This window comes from Gorilla gorilla, chromosome 12 (genome assembly GCF_029281585.2).
Source record: "Gorilla gorilla gorilla isolate KB3781 chromosome 12, NHGRI_mGorGor1-v2.1_pri, whole genome shotgun sequence".
NCBI classification, from domain to species: Eukaryota; Metazoa; Chordata; class Mammalia; order Primates; family Hominidae; genus Gorilla; species Gorilla gorilla.
The window spans coordinates 140,515,187-140,533,749 of record NC_073236.2 but is presented as its reverse complement, the minus strand read 5'-3'; the positions used below and the strand labels follow the sequence as shown (position 1 = coordinate 140,533,749).

Here is an 18,563-nt window from a genome sequence, read left to right as displayed (position 1 = left end):
GCAAAAATATCTCACCTTCATGAACACTAAAATCATGTGTTACTCTTTTGATTTGGCTTGGCATAAAAAAAGAAAGAGTTGAATATTCTTAAAAAATATTTTCTTGTTGTTTTCCATTTTTCTAACAATTGTCCTAACCAAAAGCTAAGTAAGCTCTTTATTTTCACCTTGAATTATCAATGTGGGTATGAAATTTTGAAATATCTATCTGCATACAATTTTGTTGAATTGAAAGAAAATATTACACCCAATGGAGACAGATGAGCCATTTATAAAGACTGATAATTTGGGCATATAAGGAGAAAATGAATTATAAGCCAAGATAAAACCATAATGTATATCGTTAGGACTACAAATCCATGGAAGTTATAGGCAAGTAAAATCTAGCTCAGTATATGTCAGAATTAATAATGCTGTCCTGCAATAAAAGGGGCTATCTCTCAATAAAGTGTCACTAGAAGTAATGAACAGAGGCTGAACAACGAGTCCTTATTGATGAGGTAAAGGAAACAAGTACTTGTGGTTCCCACTACTTAGCTGCTCTGTGAAAAGAGCATTCGGGGTCAAATACAGCATATGTTCTTGGATGTTTATCATGCAGAGTACTATAATAAAAAACCTGGGAGGTAGAATTATAAAGCCTGTTTGACTTAATCCAGCTGTTAAGGTGGATCCAATTTAGCTAAAGGCTAAAGCCTTTTGTCATCTGTTAATAGTTAAGGTTAAAAAAATCGAGTATCTAAAATGTACATAACTAAAGATGAAAAAATTAATGAGCAAATGGATTATGATTTTAAAGAATTTTAGATCAGCAAAGGAGTTTAGATAAGAACATAAATTACTACAATACAAAGTAAATCTTTAAGTATTACACAAAAGAGAGTGATATGGGGGATACCAAGAAAATAGGTATTTCTTAACTGGGCAGGGAGACACAGCACTATAGGCAGAGCATTAAGGAAGACTCCACAAAAAAGTCTATTTCTGTTGCAGTCTTTTGCAAGGGAAAACTAGTTAACAGTTTCAATGGGTATGTAATAAAATTCATTTTATTCACTTATGTTTTATTCATTCTATTCATTTCAAATTTCTATTAAATAAAAATAGGACTAAGTATAAAGCTCTGTTATTTGAAAGGTCTCTCAAACTCCATACATGATACTATCTTCAAACTATTTTAAGTTTATTATCGCATATCAGTATATTGGATATACAGCATATCAAAGTATGTTAACATCTCAAATCAATCACAGTTTAAGGTTTACATATCTGGCTCACCCATATGAAAGGTCCTGAAAATAAATAAAACAAAAACACCTATGAACAAGCAAACAGATATTCCAAAGCCTCTTAAATAAGCACCATCTCCTGGATTCTCAACTAGAACTCATGCACTCATACTTGGCATACATACCTCATATGCTTGGATATCCATTAGTAATGAAGTAAAAAGAAACCTGGCCATAAGAGCAGCAGATTAAACAAACCTACAAGACCTGAACATGTATAAAAGAGACAAGAGTTAAAATTGATTTATTTCTATTTTCTATTTTCGAAGCTTATTAACTCTAAAATCAAAATTAGATTTTGCACAAAAGCACTCTGGGAGGTTTCCTTAGCTAAAACTTCTGTTGGTTTGTTTTTAAGTCAGTCCTGTGAATAGCTCAACACCATTAAAAAAAAACTGTCTGAAGCAACTGGTGATCACTCAGTTCAACTATCCACATTGTATGGGAGCAACTACTATGGAATAAACCACTTAGGACAACTCAACAAGAAGGGTTGTTAACCTTAGCTACTGATAATATAGTGCCCTAGAACTTAAAAGAAATAACTGGTATGTATGTGTTTGTGTACTCAGCCTAAATTAATTTTGAGGAATTAGATGGTTTGCTCTCTGATTCAATTATTTATGTCCAAAACACTTGTGCTTTGCGAGAAATAATGGAAGAAGGTTCCAAAGGAGATAAAACTCTTGGTTCCTGCATTCCCAGACCTCTAACTAGTTAGTGAGAAAGTATGTACACACAAAGAGCTATTCAACGTATGAGCAAAGTACCACTGACTAGTTATTAAGGAAAGCCATCCCACATAGTGGTTAAGTGTGTGCTCGGCAGTCTGACTGCCTGGGTCCCAGGCTATATATATCCCAGCTCTATATATCACTCAATAGTAGTGCAAGCCTTATACCTCTTTAAGCCTCAGTTTTCCAATCTATAAGCATAAAATAACATTTAATAATATTTAATTAGGTTTCTGGGAAGATTAGACAAAACACATAAAATATAGCATAGTATCTGGCACATGGTAAGCACTTAATAAAAGTTAGCTAATATTATTATAGAAATTAAGTTTATATATGACTATATACATGTAAAAGTAAAGAATATAAAGAAAAAAGATTACAATTCTATAATAAATTTTGTTGTACTTCCTATACAGTTTATGTCACAAATTTGCTATATGATTTATGTAACTATACAGCTTTCTTAAAAGAAAATTAAATTACAGTAGATACATAATTGATACTTACTATGTCACCTAAATAATAAACCAGTCATTAGGATGCCTAGTTAAATCTTAACAGGGCAGGAGCACCCACTCTCTGTCTGATGCTAAAGACTCACAGCCACCCCACTTCTGTGAAGGGGGGCAAATAAGTCTGCCTTTCCCAGCAAGTTCCCACCCTCCACTCCACCCCATCTTCTGCAGCTCATGACTAACTGATGGAGGCTTTACGAGGCCAGCCATCACGACTCAAGGCCCAGACATATTAGCTGCTCTCCCTCTGCTCCCCGCCTCAGTACCTGCAATGAATTGGGCCAAACCTCAGTTATACTTGTGCGCCACACGGTTCTTTCCCCTTCTCTATCTTGCTTCCTTCACTGCAAGTTTTTCCTTCAGTGAACTCCCCACAAAAAATCACCCACACAAATTCCCCATCTCATATCCTGTTTTAGGGAGCCCAACTATTATGATTTGGCTCTGTGTCCCCACCCAAATCTCATCTTGACTTGTAATCCCCACGTGTCAGGGAGGGACCTGGTGGGAAGTGACTGGATCGTGGGGGTGGTTTCCCCCATGCTGTTCCCATCATAGTGAGTTCTTACAAGATTTGATGGTTTTAAAGTGTTTGGCAGTTCCCTCTTCTCAAGTTCTCTCTCTCTTGCCAGTGTGTAAAACATGCCTTGCTTCCCCTTCACCTTACGTCATGATTGTAAGTTTCCTGAGGCCTCCCCAGCCATGCAGAACTGTGAGTCAATTAAACCTCTTTTGTTTATAAATTACCCAGTCTCAGGTAGTTCTTTATAGCAGTGTGAAAACAGACTAATACACCAACTTACATCTATTGATTAAAAAAACAACAACAAAAGAACACATATACAGCAAGGACACATGACCTAAAATGCTTAAATAACATTACAAAGTTGTTTTAATGAAACACCAAAATGTGACATTACCAAGATCTAAATCTATTTTCTAGTCCCTGAAGTGCTGAGTCTATGAAATCCCACATAAATTAACATCCTTTGACCTAGAGACAAAAGTCCCAATGACCCCACCTATTCCCTCGACTGCCCAGAATCTGGCGCCACATGCCTTTCTGTTCTTCTTCCACAAAGCGAAGTTCCAGCACAATCATTCAGATCTACTCACTGCTCCCTGTTAAGCCTCTGCTCACACTCCCTTGCCTGAAGAGCCCCCAACATCCCAATCCTAACTTCTCCAAATCCTGTCTATTCTAAAGCCCAGGGCAGATCAATATTGCTTTACATATCACATCACATATGAAATGGACCAACACAAGCCACATGTCTATATGCACTCTCCCTAATATGAGTAAATTAAGCAATTTTTCTTGCAAGTTGTCAATGTATAAATTTTTAAAAAGTACCACTGACCCAACCATCTACCTATAACACTAAAAAAAACTAGCATTTTATTCCATTCCAAATAAAATTTTCTATGACTCTCAAATAAAATATCATTAAAATTATCTTTTCTTTTTTAAGAGACAGCATCTTACTCTGTTACCCAGGCTAGAGTGCAGAGACACAATCATAGCTCACTGCAGACTCGAACTCCTGGACTCAAGTGATTCTCCTGCCTCAGCCTCTCATGCAGCTGGGATTACAAACACATGTAACCAAACCTGGCTATTATGCTATATTTCTTGAATTCTATATTTAAAAAGAATTTAAGCAATCATTCAGCCTCATGGCTTTTCAAACATTTTATTTTTGTTAGTCTTTAGGTACAAGTATTTAATCTATTTTTAGTTTTAAAATAGTTTTAAAATAGTCTTTTTTAAAAAAAAATTAAATAGAAATGCAGTCTCCCTATGTTGCCCAGGCTGATCTTGAATCCCTGGCTTCAAGCAGTCCTCCTGCCTCAGCCTCTCAAAGTGCTGGGATCACAGGCGTGAGCCACAATGCCCAGCCATAAGAAAAATCTTTACTATAAATTAAATTCTAATGCAAAATGCTCAACAAAGTAGAGCTGTTCCACAGGTGAAGCAGCAAAGGAGTCCAAGAACTAGACCCCTGCATGCAACTGTATTTCCTTCCAACCATCCCAGAAGCCTACCTATTCCCTAAATCACAGTTTAGAGGCCATTCCTCTAGTCCAATTTCCTCATATTTCAGATGCCTGTGAGATAAATAAAGTTACAACAGCTGGATTCCAGGTCTCCTGACTCCTTGTAAGCTGCACTTTGAACTCTTATCACGGAGCTTCTTTATCTATTTATATTCAGATATCTTTTGAAAGATTATCTTGTCAATGTGTTCTTCATCTGTAGTCCTACAGATATCGCAAGTTCTTTCCTGAACTGATGTCAGGCAAAGGAAAATTTATAAACCATATCCAGAAACTATAATTGGGTAATTTGAGAATGAATCTATGTTATAAAAGTGTCTGTGTCTTAAAGATAAAATGCAAATGAAAAGCATTTAAATGGCCCACAATTTTTAACGTACATAAGTACATAGACTGCGACAGCATTAAACATATAATTCGGGGGCAGTCTCCCCAGTCCTTTGCTAACTATTCAAAAATGGCAAAATGTAAAATACAGCAGGTAAACTCTCACATGCTTATAAGAGCATAAATCTGTCCTATCAGTGAGATAAATATCTGACTTGCAGTCTGAAGACATCAATTTGAAAAAAGTGTTAGGAGTTTCTTTCTGTCTCACACTGAGGAGACGGGCACTCCCTCATAGGTGCACAACTATGCAGGATAAAGTAAGGAAAACATTGGGACTGGCCTTCATAATCTTTAAATGGTTTTAAAGAATCATACGGAAGAAAAAAAAAGGCTTCCCTATTCCCTCCAAAAAACAAAAGCAAAACCCTGTGTTAATCATTTAGAGTAAATAGCCTCCCAAGTTACATATATTCTTACCAAAGAACATTGGAATATCCAACTTGTCTTCTCTATATACTTTTCTCTTAATCATAACAATATAGACAGCATAGAGCATGGCTCCAGCAAGAGACCAAATGGAACCTGTAAAAATGGACGTGATTTAAAGCAATCACTCATTAGCTCATTCAATATACGCTTAAAATCCAATAATGTGTCAGATAATATTGCAAGAATATACAAAAGTGAAAAGATATATAATGATATAAATCACCTTTATATTGATATAAAGATATATAATGAAAAGGTATAGCCTACCCCATCCAAGTCTTCTAGGAGTACAGGAAGGAGTTTAATGTGTTAACAAATAAATGCAAAAGCATTCACCTCAATGATCCGACCAAAACCTATACATATTATAATAATACAACTCCAAAGTAACACTTTGTTTTTAATTTAGAAATGCATGTTTCTTATTTTACCCTACATAAACAATCTTGACACCTGGCATTTTCCAACTTAACAAATGTTTTTTTCCATCACTAAGCTGTTGCTTGTATTGTCTTCCTTACCCCCATATACCATTCTTAATATGTATTGCACTACCACTCCCATCTTAAAGGCTCTGTTAAAGTTCCATTTCTTCCACAAAGCATCCTCTTTCTAATCGGCTGTATTTCTGTCCTGTCTTCTGTTTTAGACAATACTTACTATTGTCAAGTATGGTATTAGTTTAATCCCTAGTAGCTTCATTTTATAAATCTCATATTGTTCCAAATCAAGAACTCCTTGAAAACTGCAAACACATAATTTATACTTTTTAATGTTCCGAAATAGCTAACATAATACAGATCTCACAGTACATGAATAATAAATACTGATTCTCTTTATTAACTCTCAAAAACATTTAAACTTTTCTAAACAGCTAAATAATGTTCTGCCAAGTGGTCATATTCAATACTTTAATCAATTATTCAAAAGACGAATGTTTTATTACATTTTTTTTATTATTTTCAAACTTTTTTTAAAGCTAAGGAAAAGCCTGTCAACAAAATCTTGCATACACATGCACATACCAAATACATACATTGTTTTATATACACAAAGCTGCTCTGGGTGAGAAAGAGGTGAGGAGGTTCAAAGCACAGCTCACTGGGTAGTAGCTAGGAATAATTCAGAAAGCATTGTTCTATTCAATAAACCTCAAATATCTAAAGAAGTATTCAAAGAGAAATAATTAATCTAGGTTTATTTTTTATTATGAGGTCTCACTATGCTGCCCAGGCTGGTATTGAACTCCTGGCCTCAAGCGATCCTCCCACCTTGGCCTCCCAAAGCACTGGGATAACAGGCATGAGTCACCATGCTCAGCCCAGCTAGGTTCTGATTACTTTTGTTTTTGTTAAGTCTAAGCAATGGATCAAAATCTAAGTGTTCACCATAGAAGTAACTATGAATCAAGAATCAAGAGTAAATGACAATATTCGTGGGTGAAGATATGACAGCAACAGGAAATTTGTATAGCCTCAAAGTATCCCCCACAAGATGCTTATTACTTACAGTGGGAAATATTAGTAACTTTACACTGGAGTAGGGTGGTTAATTTTAACCACCTTAAAATTAACATTACCAGCAACAGGACAAATCAATATCATGTGCCTTTTGGTAGAATGCGCTGATCAGGAAACAATATCACTTCCATTATATTCTTACCAAAAATGCACAACCTCAATTTAACCAAAGAAAATGTCAGACAAATGCAAATTGAGGAACATTCTACAAACCAACTAGGTGGTACCCTACAAAAGTGTCAAGGTCATAAAAGACAAGAAGACTGAGGAACACTTCTGCATTTAAAGGAAACTAAGGAAACACGACAATTAAATGCAATAAATGATCCTGGATCAGAAAAAGAACATTAGTGGAAAAAATGGCAAAATTTGAAAAGGCTTTATAGATAACAGTATCATAATCAACGTTAATTTCTGATTTTTATAACTGTATAATATTTATGTAAGTTGTTAACATTTGAAAAATCTGGGTGAAGGCTATGAGAATTCACTAAACTATTTACGCATTTTTTTATGTTATTTCCAAAGGAAAAGTTCAAAAAAAAAACACCCTGCTAGTGCCTACCCTTCGTACGTTCATCTGTGCACATGAGCACGCACATGTAACTTTCTTGTTTACTCTAACAGAGAGAATCCAGAGTCAAGTACTTACCTATTGTACCTCTTCCAGCAGATTTTTCAGACCCTGACAGGTTTACCAGTACAACACCTCCAATGCTATGAGAATAACAGTCATTAATGATGAGCTAAAGAATTCTGAAAAGGCTAATCATAAAGATAAAAATTATTTATAAGTGATCAAGACTAATCTCAACTTTGGGTAAAACTATCAAATAATTTAGCAATTTCAATAATAATATCTAACAATATCAATATAATATAGTGTTATATTTGTATTAACTCATTTAATCCTCACAAAATGTACAATATTATACCTTATAAGGAAGTCTTATTACTGCCATTCCCATTTTACATGTGAAAGCTAATACATAAAGAGGTAAGGTAACTTGACCAAGATCACATAGCCGAGACTGAAATACAGGCAGTTTTACTCCAGAGTCCAGTGCTTTTATGTGCTATGCTATCCACTGTCTTTCAGTTAAGAATGAATTAACCAACTTGTCATCCCTTTCCAATCTTTCTTTTGGATTATACAAATATATCAAACCCATATAAATCCACCAATGGTACTACTCTTGCTTATTGGTGAAATCTAAATTAACAGTAAAACTATCCTTACGTGCTTAAACAATTTCACTAATCTCATGATTTTAGTGGATAAAAATAAGACTGAATTAAGGATGTAGAGATATCAGAGGTCATTCATAAACTCAATTGTTATTTTCTGGGCATCTAATATGGGCAAAGCACTGGGTTACAGAAGTGAACAATACAGATGTGGTTCCTGTCCTCAGGGAACTCTTTACATTGTCTATTTCTATGAATCTTATAAATTGTAACACGTTTTCAAGTAGATGAGATATTGCTAATTAAAAAAAAATTAGCCTAATTCTCTCACCCTGATGAGAAAGACCAGTGTGGCAGTGGGAGAGGAAGATGAAAGAAAATATGTATTCCCTTACGGAAAGATGTCATCAGAACTCAAGTGTAGTCCTCACATTAAATATGCAAACCCTTCAATTAAATCATCACAATTTTCTGTAATAATCACTGTTCATATTCAGATTCAGCTATTATTTATTGAGTATCCACAATATATTAGAAACCAGGGATTTTGTTTCCATTTAAAAGATGAAGATTATGATAATGGCTAAATATAGTGAGCACCTCCTGTTGTGTATCAGACATTGTTCCAAGCACTTTAGAACTCCTACTCATTTAATCCTCATAATAATCCTATGAGAGAAATCCTATTATTATCCCCAATATACAGATGAGAAAATTGGCACAGAAATGTAAGGAACTTGTTCAAGATCTCAAAACTAGTAATGATGGAGATGGGATTGGATTCCAAGTTGTTTGGCTTGAGGCCACACTCTTGTCTCTCAATTGATGAAATGAGATTTCTTTGCTTAGATTCCCTTCAAGATTGTTGCTATGTAAAATTCTTTTTATAGTCTCAGAAATTGAATCTCTTAGTAAAACGCCAATTCAAAACAAAATATTAAACAATGTTTAATACATAATTCTTAAGAACATATACTTACTCAAAAAATTTCTAAGTAGCACTTTTTTTTAAAGGTACGGATAGTAAATATTTTAGGCTTCTGGGCCACATGGTATTGCAATTCAGCTCTGCCTCTGTAGTGCTAAAATGGCCATAGACAATTTGCAAATAGATGAGAGTGGCTGTGTTCTAATACAATCTGATTTACAAAACCAGCAGCTGACCCAACATAGTTTGCCAACCTCTGTTCGTCTACCTACTTTAATGAGAAGAAGTAATGTACTCTGTCAAAATACTTACAAGTTCAATATTTTATATCCATTTCCTTCTTTATCAAGTCTTTATTAAGATACCACGAAGAAAAGTTATAAATTAGCACATATTTTAAATAAAGTTAAATAAAACCTCATTTACTTCTCCAATACAAACATATTTCCCTAATGCAAAAATTTGCTCGGCTTAAAACATTAGTAAGCCATGTAAAAGAATAAATCCCTAGTGGCCATAAAGTCTAAATGATAAATTAGTTGGATCAACCAGCTGCCCATTGGAGCAACCGTGGTTAATTTACCCTTATAACTAAAAAAGAAAAACATTTAATATTAAGAGCTACCAGTCTTCTATGATTGCCCAATACCAGACACTTCATAGCTATTACCACTAAACTTTAAAACAAGGCTGCAAGGTAAAATAGATAATATCATTTTCTCAACTAGGAAATCCTTTCAGAGTTTAAGGAAACTGCCCCAGGGCAAACAGCAGAGCTCTTTTTCAATCTCAGCTTTGATAACCAAGAAACACTACTCTCCATCAAATCATCCTGCTACCTTCTCTGATTTTGTTTCATAAAATAAGTTTTATTAAACCAACACATCTTTTTTCAATACTGTCTATGGGCAAAGCCCTATGCTAGGTCTTTGATGACACAAATATAAAACAAGGCTATGGTCTTCAAGGGTTTACAAACCAGTAGGGAAGACAAGACAAACATACACAAAGTTAAATTAAAATATTTAAGTATAGTTATCAGCAACACTCATATTATGCAGTAGTGCAAAACTGCCAAATGAATTATACAGAAAATAACTGAAACATCACCTGAGGCTTAGACAATTAGAGAAAACTGAATGTTAGCTTTCTAAGAGAAGTAGAAAAAGGAGAAATAAAAATCAAAACAAAGAGGGGAAATTGCCTTAAGAAGAAGAAATAGAAACTTGGGAGATTATGAGGATTAAGCTGCCACATTAAGTGTGAACGTCAGTCCAATACTTGATGAGTCTGCAGACACATGAATGGGAACCAAAGCAGCCTTGGGGTTTTCCCTCTGGTTACCCTACCCAGGAAGGTTTAGAAACCTAGTGCAGGATGTGACAGGGCTAAGTAGCATCATGTCCACTTAAAGCCTTCTTTTATCCACATCTTTCTTTGCTCTTACAATACAAACTACCCTGGTGCCACTATCAGAAATTGTAATATTGTATTTTTAAGCAGAGTAAACTAGCTATCACACTATATGCTTACCTTAAAATTACAGCTAATAGTTTAGAAAGGGTAAATCTATCTCCACTCTTACTTGGAAATACTGCAGCAAGGATTAAGGTAAAAAGTCCTATGAGGAGAAAAGAATTTAAAAATGGTACATGAGTTTAAATACTGTCAACATTTTTACTACCAACTTCATTGTTTAAATAAGCAAATTATATACCTACCTTTCAAATTATTTTTGTCACTCTTAACTAAGAAAATGACTGCAGTTAAGTAATGACTAGACTGAAATGTTTAAAGTTCATGCATAAAATAGCCTCCAAACTAAACCATGTTTATTTCAACAGTACAGATCAAGTACAGTCCTATTTATTTTAAACTAATAAGAAACTTAAATCTTATTCAGAGTAACAAGCTGACTTCATCATAATCAAGCCTGTGTCCCTAAAGTTACTTTTATAGCTTTAAAAATACTTTTGTCTTCCAGATTTGAAAGGTGATTCAATCTTAAAAATAAAACACCTATCATAGGGCAAATTATAGTTCTGAAATAAGCAATTAAATTTTAGCCAAAGGGTCTAGAAAAAGATCTCTGGAAAGGATGTGTGAAGGGAAAGGCAACTACAATACAAAAGGCCAGCCTATAAAACTGTAATATGTTGTTATATAAAAAATATTGTAAAGTATTTGAAGGAACATAAATAGCACAGGCTAAGGCATGAAACTACAGTCATGCTTAACAACAGGGATAAATATAGAGAAAATGTGTGTCGTTAGGCAATGTCATCCTTGTGCCACCATCATAGAGCATACTCACACAAACCTAAATGGTATAGCCTACTACACAGATAGGCTATATGCTATAAGCCTATTGCTTGTAGGCTACCAACTTGTATGGCATGCTACTGTATTGAATACTGTAGGCAACTGTAGCACAATGGTAAGTATTTGTGTATCCAAACATATTTAAACATAGAAAAGGTACAGTAAAAATACAGTATTATAATCTTATGGGACCACCATCGTATATGCAGTCTGTTGTAGACTGAAACATCATATGCAGCACCTGACTGTATACAGATTAAAAGGCAGTTATAACAGACTAATGTATATTAGAACTAATGTAAGAAGCTATAACAAGATTAAAATGTTGTACATGTACACATATATATAACAGAAATACATACACTGATTTATAATGCAGATTTTTAAAGACAAATTTCTTACTGGAAGTTGAAGATAAAATATTAACTATAGCAACTTGTGTGTCTGAAAGTGCTTCTTGATATGACAAATTTGCCAAAAACCACTAAAGAAAAAGAAAACCAAAGTGAACCCTAATGAAAGACATGTTTACATCTGTCATTACAATTCAGAATTCCCTTTTTTGTTCTCCTCCTAAATACCGTTCTCACAAGATGTTTTAAAAGCTGCTTTGCATTGAAAAAATCACAGGCTCCCAAAAAAGACAAACATTTATAATCAGACCTAAGACCATGCTACCCAATTGCCCTTAAAATTTAACAATAGTTGGTTAACAATTAGCATTCAGGTTTTTTTTTATGAGTAAAATAAAGTATCAAATCAATTTAAAAATTTGCTTTATCTAGGCTGCATGTAGTGGCTCATGCCTGTAATCCCAGTACTTTGGGAGGCTGAGGTGGGTGGATTGCTTGAGCCCAGAAAGACCAGCCTGGGCAACACAGTGAAACCCCATTTCTACAAAAAAAAATACAAAAATTAGCCAGGCATGGTAGTGCACACCTGTAATCCCAGCTACTCAGGAGGCTGAGGTGGGAGGATTACTTGAGCCTGGGAGGTTGAGGCTGCAGTGAGGCATAACTCCCTCACTGCACTTCAGCCTAGGTGACAGAGAGACCATTTCTCAAAAAAAAAAAAAAATTGCTTTATCTAAGTACTGCTGACACTCTGTTAAGTTTATCTAAATCATATTTAAATTTGAGAAAATTCTCCAACATTAGAATATATACAGATGAATACAGCATAATGAGAAATCTATTAAACCAGATGATGTGCATGGATATGGATGGACCTAGCTAGCTAGCTGGATTGAAAAATAAAAGGCTATATTCACTTTGGAAATTTAGAAATGTCCTATGAAAATGATAATTTATTGATTAATTGTGATTGCTTTTCTGAATCTCAGTTTGGAGACACAACCCAAAGAGTTCTCATAACTTTGGATACAGTGAAGGAAGTTTTCCAGCTATCAGGACTTTTTTTAAAAAATTCTTTCTTCTCTTCCACTTATCTAGGTTAGGATGGAGAATAAGAAATAATACTTTTTTTGATGACGGTTGGCAGGATGTGTGTGTGTCCAAAGTTCAGTAATTTTCACTGATAATTCATCCATTTTTTTGTGGATAACACTTTTTTACTATCTGAAACAATGCTACTATGAATATCTTAATTCTAGTACACACCTGCCACCTGGTGCATAAGTACATGAGTGTCACCAAAGCATATACTAAGAGGTAGATTGCTGGGTCAAGCAAACTAAACTAATAGCTGGTTTTTGGTGTCTCTGTTACTTACACTGGTTGACTCGAAGAGTTATTCCACCAAATGACTTATCTCTATTAAGAGAAGGACATCTCTCGATCTCTCTCAGAGCTTGTGGCTGAGTAGTTTTACACTAGTATTTACATTGAAAAGAAGTAGTAGAGACACATGATTGTAGAGCACTACCAGAACGCAGCAGATGGCTGAGAGCCTAGTAGTCTCCATTCAGTCCATACTGTACTCAAGGCTGAAGCCAGAATGAAACTGTGGCAACGTGGTTCTGATTCCATCTGCAATCCTTTGATTTCCTAGATAATTTCACATGCCTATCTAAATAGGTCTCGAACTCCTGACCTCAGGTAGTCGACCCACCTCAGCCTCCCACAGTGCTGAGATTACAGGCATGAGCCACCACGACCTGCTAGGAGTTCACGCTTTAGTTGGGGAAAATATACAATAAGCAAGCCAATTTTTAAAAAGAGAACTGCAATTAGAGTTAAATGCTACAAAGACAATCTCACAGGAAGATGGGATGTAGAATGATAAGGCTCTCAGAATAGTAGGAGAAACTATTGCTTCTTACGATGTTTGTCTTTCTTTGTATCAGTGCTCAGCTGAGTCTGCAGTGCTTCAGAGGCAGCTTTCATTTTATAAAAATCTATGATTTCTCCTTCCAGTTGTTTTTCTCTTCCTCGAGCTTCCTTATCTCCTCCTGTTGAATCATTTTAAGATGCTCGAATTTGTCCTGCAGCTGTGAAACCAATGTGCAGTTGTGACACCAAAGCAGTGTGGCTGAACACCCAAAAGAATATGCTTTTTTCTGATTATCAAACAAACCCAAATCATCACAGTAGAGCACGATCTTAATAACAATCTCAAAAACTCAGGAGTAAACACTCAGATATGGAATTTTTCTTTTCTTCTTTTTTCCTTTTATAAGATGGAGTCTCACTCTGTTGCCCAGTCTGGAGTGCACTGGTGCGATCTCAGCTCACTGCAACCTCCATCTCCCAGTTCAAGTGATTCTCCTGCCTCAGCCTCTTGAGTAGCTGGGACTACAGGCATGCACCACCACTACAGGCGTGTGCCACCACACCTGGCTAATTTTTGTATTTTTAGTAGAGATGGGGTTTTGCCATGTTGGCCAGGCTGGTCTCGAACTCCTGACCTCAGGTGATCCTCCCGCTTTGGCCTCCCAAAGACTTTTTTTTTTTTTAATATAGAGACAAGTTCTCAGTACGTTGCCCAGGCTGGTCTCAAACTCCTAAGCTCAAGTGATCCTCCCACCTCAGCTTCCCAAAGTGCTGGGACTGACTGGATGCAGTGGCTCATGCTTGTAAACTCAGCACTTTGGGAGGCCAAGGTGGGAGGATCTCTTGAGCCCAGGAGTTCAAGACCAGACTGGGTGATATAACAAAATAGTAAACTTCAACAGGAGAGAGAATCTGTAAACTTCAATATAGATCTTCTGAAATTATCCAGTCAGAGGACAAAGAAAAAAAGAATAAAAAAGAGAAAAGAAGGCTGGGTGTGGTGGCTCAAGCCTGTAATCCCAACACTTTGGGAGGCCGAGGCAGGCAGATTAAGAGGTCAGGAGTTCAAGACCAGCCTGTCCAACATGACAAAGCCCCATCTCTACTAAAAATACAAAAATTAGCCGGGTGTGGTGGCACACACCTGTAGTCCCAGCTACTTGGGAGGCTGAGGCAGGAGAATCGCTTGAACCCAGGAGGCGGAGGTTGGAGTGCAATGTGAGCCGAGACCACACATTACACTCCAGCCTGGGTGACAGAGCATGACTCTGTCTCAAAAAAAAAAAAAGAAAAAAAAAAGAGACAGACAAAAGAAAGCCAACAAGACACCATTAGGCAAACCATTGTCAGGTTATGGGAGTTTGGGAAGGAAAGTAGAGAAAGGAGAAGAAAGCTTATTTAAAGAATGGCTGAAAACTGCCTAAATCATGGGAAAGATTTACACATCTAAATCCATGAAGCTTAAAGATTCCTAAAGAGGTTCAAACCAAATAGATACTCACCAAGTCACAATATAATCAAATAGTCAAAAGTTAAAGAAACTTTGCAGGTCAGGACAGAATCGAATAATACATTCAAAGTGCTGAAAGAAAAAAACTGCCAGCAACTAATACTATGTCTGACAAAGCTGTCCTTCAGAAAGAAAAAAGAAATAACGTGCTTCCTCGACAAACAAAGCTGAGGGCATTCAGGACCACTAGGTCTACCTTAAAAAAATGCTTAATGGAGTTTTTCAAGTAAAAATGAATGAAGTTGGGAGCGGTGGCTCATGCCTGTAATCCCATTTTGGGAGGCTGAGGTGAGTGGATCACCTGAGGTCGGGAGGTCAAGACCAGCCTGGCCAACATGGCAAAACCCCACCCCCAGTAAAAATACAAAAAATTAGCCAGGTATGAAGGCCACTGAGATCGTGCCACTGCACTCCAGCCTGGGTGACAAGAGTCAAACTACATTTCAAAAACAAAAAACAAAACAAACAAAAAAAACAAAACTTGAGGCCTGGCCTTCTGCTCCTCTCCAACCTCCCCTTCTCTGGGCCCAAGCCACCTTGGCTGAGGAGGGGGTGAGGAGGTGTGAGCCCCTGCCAGGAACCCCCTGCCCAGACCAAGTACTCGGCCCCCAGGCCTGCGTTCAGTGAGGCCTCCCGTGGCGTCAGCATGTTCGTGTGGAGGAATGTGGAAGGTCACTCTGCGGCCGTGTTCCCCTGGTACTCCATCCCCTTCCTCACCCCTCCCTGCAGCCACATGAGGCCCAGCAACCTGCCAGTCACTCAGTGGCCTCCAACCAAAGAAAACAACCTGTCAAGTTGGCAGCTGTTGCTCATGAGCGTCCACCAGGTGGGACAGGGAGTGTTGACCCTGGGCGGCCACCTGGAGCCACCTGCCCTGAAAGCCCAGGGCCCGCAACCCCACACACTTTGGGGGTGGTGGAACCTGGTAAAAGCTCACCTCCCACCATGGAGGAGGAGCCCTGGGCCCCTCAGGGGAGTCCCTGCTGAACAGTGAGACAGAGAATGACCATGATGATGCTTTCCTCTCCATCATGTCTCCTGACACCCAGTTGCCTCTACCACTCAGATGATGTCAGGCCCAGTCCCTCAGTGCCCTGCGCAAGGAACAGGACTCATCTTCTGAGAAGGATGGACGCAGCCCCAACAAATGGGACAAGGACCACATCCGGTGGCCCATGAGTGGCGGTCATGATCTTCAGCAAGCGGCACCAGGCCCTGGCAGGGAGCACCAGGGTCACTCCAACCAGGATATCCGGACCGTCAGCCAGATGCTGACTCTGGCCCAAAGACTTCTACTCAGTATGGAGCTCCAGGCCACTTTGCAGCCCCTGGTGAGGGAGGTGTACATACCATGAATTGTGGGACCTTCAGAGCTTTTCACTTTTCGGAAAATAGCTCCTGTAGGGGCTACAAGATGGAGTGTGAAGAGGGCCTTGGGCCACAGGGAGGTGCCTGCGGACTAGGGGGAGTTCATGCACCCCTTCTTTCCCCAGAGGGGCTGGACTCAGGTGAGTATGGGGGTGGGGGCTCCTGCACTTTGACACAGGCAGTGGGAGGGTTTTCTCCCCATTCCCTCTGCACTCCCAACTTGAGCTATACTTTTTAAGAAAGTGATTCACCCTGCCTTTGCCCCCTTCCCCAGAACAGAACACGTTGATCATGGGCGATATTTTTCATTGTGCCAAAAAGTTGCCATGACCGTCATTAAACCTATTTAACACCAAATAATAAGTAAAATAAAATAAAAAATTCGGGCTTGGTGCAGAAACTCACCCCAAATAAATCACCTACCAAAATATTTACATAATGGTGGAAATATTCCAAAATTCAATATTTTGGGATTTATACACAAAAGATAAACAAATTAGAGGCCAAGAGGCTGCCGGAAGGGAAAAACGGGGCCTGGGAAGGCCGTTGTGAGGAATGAGCTGGGCCTAAAGAGGCCACTGGCAGGCGGGAGCTGGGCCTGCCGAAGCAGCCGAGAGGCAGGAGCTTTGGACTCGGGAGGCCGCAATGAGGCGAGAGCTAGCTGGGCATGGAGAGTCCGCTGTGAGTCCGCTGTGACTCCGGGCCCATGCAGGCCTTCGAGAGGCAGGAGGCCGGGCCTGCAAAGGCCCACTGGAGGTCAAGTTCTGGGCCTGAAGAGGCCACCAAAAGTCAAAAGCGGGGCCTGGGAAGGCCGCCAAGAGCCATGAGCTGGTCTGGGCTGAAAGAGGCCACTGGGAGGCAGGAGGAGCTGGGCCTGGAGAGGCTGACTCGAGGAAGTTTTGCACCTGGAGAGGCCACCGAGAGGACGGAGCTGGGCCCGGGGAGGCCGACTTGCTGCTCTTCCGGGCCCAATTTCAGGCCGACTTGACGACGACTTGGGCCTGCAGAGGCCGCCGGGAGGCCCAAGCTGGGCCTAGAGGAGCCCACTGACCTTGCCATTGGAGGGCAGGAGCTGAGCCTGGAGAGGCCACCATGAGGCCTGAGCTGGGCCTGGGGAGCTTGGCTTCGGGAAGTGGTGGGCCTACCAGGGCCGCTGGGAGCTGGGCAGGAGCTGAGTCCAAAGACGTTGTTGGGAGGCCAGAGTCAGGCCTGGAGACACAGCCGGGAGGAAGAGCTGGGCCCGGAGAGGACGCCGGGAGGCTGCAAGTGGGTCTGGAGAGGCCGATTTGAGGAGGCCCGGCCTCCGCCTCCCACATGGCGGCCTCTGCAGGCACAGCTGTTTCTCCTGGTTGCATCTCCCGCCTCCCAGCAAACAAGCTTTTTTGGCTCAGCTCCCGCCTGCGTTTGTACACCCCGAAGTTTCTGCAACCAAGCTCTTCAGACCCACATCCCGCCTCCCAGTACCTGAACAGTACCAGCTCCGGCTGGAGAACAGAGTCTGTAGGCCCCGCTGTTGCCTCCCAGGGGTGTCTCCAGACCCAGCTCTCGCCCCACCACGACCTCCCAGGCCCAAGTCGCTGCCTGCCTCCCAGCAGCCTGCGTGCGACCCTGCTCCTCCCTCACGGTGGCCTGTTGAGGCAGGGGCTCACGCTGACCTCTCTCAGCGTGGGAGGGGCCGGTGTGAGGCAAGGGGCTCATGCTGACCTCTCTCAGCGTGGGAGGAGCCAGTGTGTGGCAGGGGCTCATGCCTCTGGGCAGGGTACCAGAGGCATGGGCATCAACACGCCACCGTGAGGGAGGAGCTGGGCTGCACACAGGCTGCTGGGAGGCAGGCAGGGACTTGGCCCCGGGAGGCCGCCGTGGGGGCAAGAGCTGGGCCTGGAGAGGCCCCTGGGAGGCAAGAGTGGGACCTGCAGAGGCCACTCTCCAACCATTACTGGGCCCGTACAGGCCACCGGGCGGCAGGAATTAGGCCCGAAGAACTTGGCTGGAGAAAGTTCGGGACCTACAAAGGCGGTTGGGAGCTGGGCAGGAGTTGAGCCAAAAGAGCTTGCTTACTTGCTGGGAGGCAGGCCCGG

General features: G+C 39.9%; 1 protein-coding gene across 3 annotated transcripts; it reads right to left on the bottom strand.

The window, feature by feature from the left end:
• Positions 1-86: 86 nt before the first annotated feature.
• On the bottom strand, positions 87-18,563 carry LOC101136743 (solute carrier family 35 member F5-like). Of its 3 annotated transcripts, none has more exons than XM_055378653.2 (6): positions 18,544-18,563; positions 13,658-13,825; positions 10,588-10,675; positions 7,591-7,655; positions 5,407-5,511; positions 87-1,496 (listed from the first exon to the last, which is right to left on the bottom strand). In XM_055378653.2, exons 2-6 carry the CDS (start codon positions 13,719-13,721, stop codon positions 1,435-1,437), a joined length of 384 nt encoding a protein of 127 aa, XP_055234628.1. In that variant the 5' UTR covers positions 13,722-13,825; positions 18,544-18,563; the 3' UTR covers positions 87-1,434. The 3 variants fall into 3 exon arrangements, with proteins under 3 accessions (XP_055234628.1, XP_055234625.1, XP_055234624.1); XM_055378650.2 differs by lacking the exon at positions 18,544-18,563 and adding an exon at positions 16,055-18,076; XM_055378649.2 differs by lacking the exon at positions 18,544-18,563 and having other exon boundaries at positions 13,658-16,048.

What these genes read in the sequence shown, in the direction of transcription:
- LOC101136743 (XM_055378653.2), bottom strand. Translation starts at nt 13,721, where the DNA reads ATGAAAGCTGCCTCTGAAGCACTGCAGACTCAGCTGAGCACTGATACA. An exon ending in TACAAAGAAAGACAAACATC is followed by an intron (nt 10,676 to 13,657) that starts GTAAGAAGCAAT and finishes TTCTCCTCATAG; the next exon opens with GACTTTTTACCTTAATCCTT. An exon ending in CTATTAGCTGTAATTTTAAG is followed by an intron (nt 7,656 to 10,587) that starts GTAAGCATATAG and finishes TTATTCTCATAG; the next exon opens with CATTGGAGGTGTTGTACTGG.